Source organism: Ambystoma mexicanum, chromosome 6q (genome assembly GCF_040938575.1).
Source record: "Ambystoma mexicanum isolate Mex_15411 chromosome 6q, UKY_AmexF1_1, whole genome shotgun sequence".
Taxonomy (NCBI): domain Eukaryota; kingdom Metazoa; phylum Chordata; class Amphibia; order Caudata; family Ambystomatidae; genus Ambystoma; species Ambystoma mexicanum.
In genome coordinates, this window is record NC_090937.1 from 1,288,920,866 (window position 1) to 1,288,929,859 (window position 8,994).

At 52.2% G+C, this 8,994-nt stretch overlaps 1 protein-coding gene across 10 annotated transcripts in view; it reads right to left on the reverse strand.

Moving 5' to 3' along the window:
* Nucleotides 1-4,449, reverse strand: part of SLIT2 (slit guidance ligand 2) — a 715,126-nt gene extending 710,677 nt beyond the window's left edge. For 8 of the 10 annotated variants that reach the window (XM_069631899.1, XM_069631897.1, XM_069631895.1 and 5 more), the window contains exon 1: nucleotides 4,045-4,448. In XM_069631899.1, the coding sequence (XP_069488000.1) occupies nucleotides 4,045-4,250 (206 nt within the window). In that variant the 5' untranslated portion in view covers nucleotides 4,251-4,448. Of the gene's footprint in view, nucleotides 1-4,044 lie in introns of all 10 variants that reach the window. The other 2 variants (XM_069631891.1, XM_069631900.1) reach the window with 1 other exon arrangement.
* Between the last annotated feature and the right edge of the window lie 4,545 nt (nucleotides 4,450-8,994).

Consider the following 8,994-nt stretch of genomic DNA (forward strand, 5'->3'; position numbering starts at 1 on the left):
AATTCACTTTGAGCGGGCCTATGGTTCCATGAATCGGGCCCTATATGCAGTGGTCGAAGTGAGCGGGAGCGGTGCTCCTCTACTTTTTTTAAATAAGTTTTACAGCTCCTATACTTTTATTTGAAAAAGAAACCGTTCCGGAACGGTTTCATTTTAAAATAACAGTGTAGGAAGAAGTTAAAACTTGCACTTTCAGTGCACTGCACTGAACATTCCCTTAAACAGCAGGCAAATGTGTTTGGGGGTTTGTATTGTGTGTGTGTGGGGGGGGGCGGGGGCAGGGCAATGGGGTTTGTGAGGAGCGGGGCCGGCCAGCAGGGAACATAGTTCCACTACTTTCCTTATACTTCGACCAACCTACAAGCAAGTATCATATATGCCAGCCAGTCCACTGACCATACGACAGCTACAAAATGGCGTCTAGATTAATAATTAATAAAGGGTCACTCACACTGTACAGATATGAAATAATTGGCATGCTCTTGCTAGGTATTTACTGGTCAGTGTGAACAAGACGTGTGTTGCAGTGTTATACCAGCACCCCCTTGAAAACACTGCTTCGGCAACAGATACCTACAACAACTTCGAAACTTTGCAATGAACACCCCTTCTGAACAATCCTGGTGACCCGGCTTCGCCTGTGAGGTGTGCGTTACTTTCCGCGGCTAGTGAAGTCCTGGCTCGTAGATAGCAGGAGCTCTGAACGGGCTCCCCGAATAATAATAATGCCACGCTAGGTAGGTTGCTGGGGGCGGGGGGTTGTGGGGGAGTCCACCCGTGGCACTGAGCTTTGCACCGGCATGAGCCTGGCCATTGCAAGACATTTCTAAGGCGCATGGAAAGGTGTGCCTATGTTTGGGTGATTTATTAACGGCACGGGTCTGGAGACGGGTCACAAGTGCGCAGCGCGGGCCGGAAACTGCCCTCGCGCCATGCTCCTCTCGCTGTCCGCGGACGCACGCAACGGTTTCCCTTAAACTGTTCAATAATAATGCGAGTTTCCAACTTGTCCATCCTGTCACACTTTAAATATTTATACTTCCTTGTGCCAAAAGGGATTTGTGGAATGCTGTTCATGTGGGCGCTTCGGAGAAACGCCGCCCATTACACCCGTTTCTGTGAGACACCCTACGTCACTGGTCTGGCATGTCAGCACCTGAGAGCTGGGTTCAGAAATCCACCCAAAGGTCACCCGACTAGGAATTTGCGACGTCTGACACCTGATCTGATCTTGCGCGGTAATTCCGAGGGAAATGAAAAGGGCTTCACTCCAGCCACGTGTGGGCGCTTGTCGTTTCGGGGCGAATTCGCGCACGCGGCGCACCGCGCAGATTTGCAGCATTGGCCGTGACACGGAGCTGTGTGCCCAGGGAGAATTATCCGGCATTGGAAATAACTATTTGGCATTACCAGGCATCTGCTCGAGGCCATGCAGGAATGCTCTCTTTGCTTATAATGTGATCAAATCATGCCTTGCCTCCACTATACACCGCGTTCGTTCGATCAATGCATTGATTAAGTGAATACATGTTTAATTTCTGAATATAACGCCACGTCAGTGATGCGTGTGTAGTCTACTACGCACAATCATTGATTTTGCAATTCACGCGTTTTGCCATGACCACGTACGCGCTCGTTAAACTGTCATCGAACAACGCTGAAAAATCGCATAAATAATTATCCTAATTTAAGAAAGCACTTGCTCGTGCCATGAACACCGTGTGCCAAACACGACGAAACGTTCGAGATTGTGCCAGAGCCCGCGACTTTGCGATGTTTGGCAAACGGTTCCTTTGCAAAGCTCCTATTTCCACCTGCGTAAAGTTCATGAGGCCGGCGACCGTCCGATGCTTCATTTCCGGTGTGATTTCTACTTCTCCATACGGTGGGCGTTCAGGTTTGCCGCGAGTCCGGGGAATGTGAACCCCCTGGCAGGGGGTGGCCCTCTGTGACCGGATCACACCAACAGGCGCTTTAAAACCACAGCAAGTCCAATACATTCATATCTTCAGCACGGCGTTTAATTGTAATGCCAAACTGCATTTATTACTAAACGGTGACCGTCAAGGTTAATGCGTCAACATGAATCCCACACACAGTATTTCCGATAAGCACATGCGACCGTGTTCTGGAGCTAAGACTAGCCCAGCAGGACCCCGGGCCTTGAGTTCCCCGAAGTTAACTGTATAATAATAAAGCTGTCAAGCGCCACTCCCTGGTGTGTGAGAAGCCCACACGCGGAGTGCATCCCATTAACAGGTAACCCCCCCGCCCCCCGCACTCGAAGAAAAGCGGAGGCCGTACCCACCCCTTGGGATTCTCGGCTACCCTCGTCCCAGCTGAGAACGGGACATTTCTCACTCGGGTGGCTACTCCCACTCCACTATCATTTCCAGCAAAAACGGACAAACCTTGTTGTGTAGCAGCGCGTTGTATGATCTGCGCACTTGTATTTTGATATTCTGCCGGTGCCCATGTGAGCGCAGGGTTTCTCTCCCCTGTGCAGAGCACCAGGGTTTACTAGCTGCCACCTTCTGAAGTCGGGGGCGAGGGGCTGTGGGGGCAGCATGGAGTTTTGAAGTAACCTATGTGGCAATGACCGGTCCAGGTGGCTAGAGTCGAGCACATTGTGGAACCGCGTAGGCCAGTTTGCTGAACTAATGCACTGCATTCGGTCGTATTGCCCGATTTTAGTCATTCAATGTTTATTAAAATACACCTTTTGCACAAACGTTACCAAAAAGCGATACCAGGTGCTACCAAAACTTTTGCGCGCAAAGTGGTTCGTAATTGTGCGCCTCTTATTGGGGATCGTGCACAATCCCAAAGGCGTGGTTGTAGTGGAGGAGCAGCAGCACTATCCCGCTGACTTTGTGACACTTCTACAGCCATAACAGGTCTGCCCGAAGATAACACACACACACACACACACACACAGTCGTTGCCTTTCAGTGTACGAGGACGCGCGTCGGTCCCAGGCCGCGTCTACTGCAGCGGTGCAGTGCGCGGAGCCGGAGGGAGACGCGAGACAAGCAGCTCGGGCACAGTCAGCCTTCGCAAGCAACCCTTCCAAGGGTCGCAGGACAGCAGTAAACATTGCTCGGTGGGAACACGAGTCCAGACCGCGCAGGGGAGGGACGCGTCTGTCTGCACATCTGACGATACAATAGTGAAGTGATCTGGAAGTGCACCGGGTGTGTGTCTGCGGCCAGCGCCGCGTAACACTATCTCCGGTGCCCAGGGCGCATTCCCACAGGTGTGCGCGACTGAGCGCGCAGGTTGGAGCCTGGGGTGGGTGTGCTGCTCTGTTTTACGGGATGCAGCGGCTATGACATAATTCGGCCTGTTTTTGTTTTGCTCTTTAAACATAAATCAGTTTTGAGCACCTTACTTCAAGGCAGGACTTCATAAACATGCGTGTGTGTGTTCGCATATAGCGCAATGGTCAGGTGTGCCTTTTTTTGGATTCGTCCCAAACCCGCGAGCCCTCCTCTTGGGAGGCGGCTTCGGTGTCTGGTCGCACAATCTCCTTAGAAGCTGCCCCCCCCCCGCCCGATGCCACAGGTCAGCACAAGTGTCTGTCAATGCGCGCCCTAGCTCGGTGCCACATGCCCTGCTTTTGTGGGGCGCTGCTGTGCCTGGCACCGCGTGTCCACATTTTGAAGGCTCAGCCGGTGTCTGATCCCAATTGCCCCTCCTTTGGAGGAGGCTGCCCCTCTACCTGACCAGACATGTTCCTGTTTAGAGGGATGCACCCCCCGTTAATGGTCCGGTTCCCCATACCATCATGCACAGGCAACCCCTGTGTCTGCCTATTTTGGAGACTTCACCTAAGCCTGGTGCCACACGACCCTCTGTTAGTTTGTTCCTCTGTTCTGGTTCTACTGGTCTCTCAATGGGAGGCAGCGCCTATGCCCCAACCCTCATGCACAGCCTGGGACTGGTGCACCTATGCCACAAGTGTTCCCAAGTGGACCCCGCCAGGACTCGTTTCTCTGCCCACATTCTAGACCCTCGCACGGGTTATCAGGAGCCGGTACTCACAGGCGCTCGGTGTTGCGCGGGATGTTGCGCGGCACGGCGCGCAGGGCCAGCCCGTGGCAGTCCACAGTGCTGCCGGTGCAGGAGCATTGCGCGGGGCAGGGCTGCGGGGCCACCTCGCTCAGGATCACCAGCACCATCGCCGCCGACAGGGACAGCTTCCAGAAGCCGAAGCCGCACATCCTCTTCCTGAGCAGCTCCTTCAGCATGGTTCCGGCTGCGGGGGGCAGGACTGCGGGCAGCGGGCGCACACCGCGGCTATCCCAGCGCAGGCTCCGCGTACTAGCAACTTCAGCCGGCGAGTCGTGCGGGCTGCGGGGGAGGGTCCGCGCGATCCCCGTGTGCTCTATTTTTCTGTATCCCCCTCATGTTCTGCATCTCCTGCAGCTCGGGCATCTTCGGAGCCCCGCCCACCGGGAGCTCCGCCCCCTGAACTGGAAAGGAGACAACGAAGTAGGCTTGCTCCGCCCTTCCAGCGGCTGCTTCCAGCGCTGCGCGGTCCTGTCCCGCGCGCCTCGCCCCGCCCCTCCCCGAACGCCACGCCCACCACAGTGCACGCCCCACCTACCCAGACCAGTCAGTGAACGTGTTCGCGCGCTGCTCACAGGCTTCGCCACGGTGCGCGCGGCCCCCGTCAGATGTTCCCACCAGGGAACTGCATTGTGACCGTGGGCTGTGAGAGCTGAGGATAGAATAGGTTAGAGAGCACAAGTACTCACAACGCACAGCCATAAACACCAATTGCTTGCAACCCAACAGCTTCACCAAATGCACGCACGTCGTCTATGGGTCTATACACAGCACCAACCAATACAAGCACTGACCTTTGTCTCTTCTGATGTTTTGGAATATAGCACATCAGTACTAGCTAACATAATCAATGTGATGGATCCAAGGTCAGCTGAAGATGTTTCTTGGCCGCCCATTCCAAGGTGTTCTCCTTTGGGGTCTCCCTTGCTTAGAGCGGAGAACAACAGCCTGGGGCACACTGGGATGTATACCTTATAATGGAGGCAAAGAGATACAGCCAGGGGTTAATAGCTGCAGATTATCACAAGACTATCAGTCAGCAGGGAGCTGAAACATTGAACGTCCACTGAAAGCTATGCATCCTTCTTTGTTACCAACGGGCTAACGTAGAGAAGCCAGAGTAAAAAGGTATAGCAGCGGCCCAATAGAGGTGACACCCTCAAGGACTCCAGCAAATGCAGCTTGTAATGTGCACACTGCAAAGCAACATTTAAAGTACCGAATGGAAGGTGTTTATTATAGTGTCATAAGAAAGCTCACTACCAACACAGGGGCAGTTGCTGGGGCACCCCCTGAGGCACAGGGCCCTTTTCAACTGAAAAAGCTGAGAGGCACCGGCGCGCCCTTCCTTGGATGGATCATGGAGTTGTATTCTAGATCCCTGACCTAGGACAAGGACAACTATACCAATTCCTAATGCCCAGCACCAAACAATCATCCTCACCACACCACAGTGCCAGCCATATATCCAGCCCCAACTACTCGTATTACACCAAACATACACAAGTTGTGTATGCCCAAAAGCAGGATCGAACTTGGTAAAAAATAGGCATTTCTGTGTATCCTCATTCATGGTTACCAAGGTGCACTGTGCAGGGGGCATATTGATAGCTGGAGCAGTCCCTTGGCTGAATGATTTAAAACATGTAAATTAGTGATGAATTAAAATGAAAACAGGTTCTATTTGCCCCCCCCCTGTATGTTTAAAAGATTTCTTTATTGCCCTAAAAATCCCACAACGGAGCTAAAGCTTGTTTTCCCACTCTGTGAATCCCGAAGTTAAAGAAGTGTTTTCCAGGCTCTTCCCTCCATCTGCATATGACCTCCAACGTGCTTTCTGCAGGTATCCTGCAGAGGCAAACCTCACTCTGCAATACAAGTCCCTGCAGGGGACGCAACAGCCCCACTCAAGTTTTTGTTCCACCCTCCCCCCATCTGCATGTGATCTCCAATGTGCTTTCTACAGATGTCCTGCAGAGGCAAGCCCCGGTCTGCACTGCAATGCCCTGCAGGGGATGTAACAATGCTCTCAATACATCCAATGTGCTTTCTACAGGTGCCTGCAGAGGCAAGCCTCAGTCTGCACTGCAAGGCCCTGCAGGGGATATAACATTGCTCTCAATACATCCAATGTGCTTTCTACAGGTGCCTGCAGAGGCAAGCCCCGGTCTGCACTGCAATGCCCTGCAGGGGATGTAACAATGCTCTCAATACATCCGATGTGCTTTCTACAGGTGCCTGCAGAGGCAAGCCTCAGTCTGCACTGCAAGGCCCTGCAGGGGATATAACAATGCTCTCAATACATCCACTGTGCTTTCTACAGGTGCCTGCAGAGACAAGCCTCAGTCTGCACTGCAACTCCCTGCAGGGGACATAACAATGCTCTCAATACATCCAATGTGCTTTCCACGGGAACCCTGCAGAGGCAAGCATCAGTCTGCACTGGAAGGCCCTGCAGGGGATGTAACATTGCTCTCAATACATCCAATGCGCTTTCTACAGGAGCCTGCAGAGGCAAGCATCAGTCTGAACTGCAAGGCCCCGCAGGGGATATAACAATGCTCTCAATACATCCAATGTGCTTTCTACAGGTGCCTGCTGAGGCAAGCCTCAGTCTGTACTGCAAGGCCCCGCAGGGGATATAACAATGCTCTCAATACATCCAATGTGCTTTCTACAGGTGCCTTGCAGAGGCAAGCCTCAGTCTGCTCTGCAAAGGCCCCGCAGGGGATATAGCAATGCTCTCAATACATCCAATGTGCTTTCTAAAGGTGCCTGCAGAGGCAAGCCGCAGTCTGCACGGCAAAACCCTGCAGGGGATATAACAATGGCCTCTATACATCCATTGTGCTTTCTACAGGTGCCGGCAGAGGCAAGTCTCAGTCTGCACGGCAAAGCCCTGCAGGGGATATAACAATGCTCTCAATACATTCAATGTGCTTTCTACAGAAGCCTGCAGAGGCAAGCATCAGTCTGTACTGCAAGGCCCTGCAGGGGATATAACATTGCTCTCAATACATTCAATGTGCTTTCTACAGGTGCCCACAGAGGCAAGCCTCAGTCTGCACTGCAAGGCCCTGCAGGGGATATAACAATGCTCTCAATACATCCAATGTGCTTTCTACAGGTGCCTGCAGAGACAAGCCTCAGTCTGCACTGCAACGCCCTGCAGGGGACATAACAATGCTCTCAATACATCCAATGTGCTTTCTACGGGAACCCTGCAGAGGCAAGCATCAGTCTGCACTGCAAGGCCCTGCAGGGGATATAACATTGCTCTCAATACATCCAATGTGCTTTCTACAGGTGCATGCAGAGGCAAGCCCCAGTCTGCACTGCAGGGGATATAACAATGCAATGCTCTCAATACATCCAATGTGATCTCTACAGGTGCCTGCAGAGACAAGCTCCAGTCTGCAATGCAAGGCCCTGTAGGGGACATAACTTTGCTCTCAATATGTCCAATGTGCTTTCTACAGGTGCCTGCAGAGGCAAGCCTCAGTCCGCACTGCAAGGCCCTGCAGGGGACATAACTTTGCTCTCAATATGTCCAATGTGCTTTCTACAGGTGCCTGCAGAGGCAAGCCTCAGACTGCACTGCAAGGCCCTGCAGGGGATATAACAATGCAATGCTCTCAATAAATCCAATGTGCTTTCTACAGGTGCCTGCAGAGACAAGCCTCAGTCTGCACTGCAAGGCCCTGCAGGGGATATAACATTGCTCTCAATACATCCAATGTGCTTTTTACAGGTGCCTGCAGAGGTAAGCCTTAGTCTGCACTGCAAGGCCCTGCAGAGGATATAACAATGCAATGCTCTCAATACATCCAATGTGCTTTCTACAGGAGCCTGCAGAGGCAAGCCTCAGTCTGCACTGCAAAGGCCTGCAGGGGATATAGCAATGCTCTCAATACATCCAATGCGCTTTCTACAGGTGCCTGCAGAGGCAAGCCTCAGTCTGCACGGCATAGCCCTGCAGGGGATATAACAATGCCCTCTATACATCCATTGTGCTTTCTACAGGTGCCCGCGGAGGCAAGTCTCAGTCTGCACTGCAAAGCCCTGCAGGGGATATAACAATGCTCTCAATACATCCAATGTGCTTTCTACAAGTGCCTGCAGAGGCAAGCCTCAGTCTGCACTGCAAGGCCCTGCATGCTCTCAATACATCCAATGCACTCTCTGCACATACCCTGTAGAGGCAAGCCTCAGTCTGCACCACAAGGTCCTGCAGGGGATATAACAATGCTTCCAATACATCCAATGTGTTTTCTACAGATGCCTGCAGAGGCAAACCTCAGTATGCACTACAAGTCCCTGCAGGGATATAACCATGCTCTCAATAGATCCAGTGTGCTTTCTACATGTGCCCTGCAGAGGCAAGCCTCAGCCTGCACTACAAGACCCTGCAGGGATATAACCATGCTCTCAATACATCCAATGTGCTTTCCAAAGACTCTCTTTTTCTGAGCTCAGTAGGGCCTGTTTCTCTGTCAGGGTCTTATCTTTCCACTCCTTCCTGGTTTTGCTAGTGCACAGATGCATCCTTGCCATGGTTTTTGTGCTTTACAAATTGTACTGCATTACATTGCAGGAGTCTGCAGAGGCAAGCCTCAGCCTGCACTACAAGGCCCTGCAGGGTATATACCAATGATCTCAATACATCCAATGTGCTTTCTACAGGTGGCTGCAGAGGCAAACCTCGGTCCGCACTCCATGGCCCTGCAGGGGATATAACCATGCTCTCACTAGATCCAATGTGCTTTCTACAGGTGCCTGTAGAGGCCAACCTCAGTCCGCATTGCAAGTCCTTGCAGTTAACACAACACCCCACTCAAGTTTTTGCTCCCTGACAGTTTTTGACAAGCTATCATGAATGACTTACTTCTCTCGGTGCATGTCCCCTTCTTCATTTTACCCTCA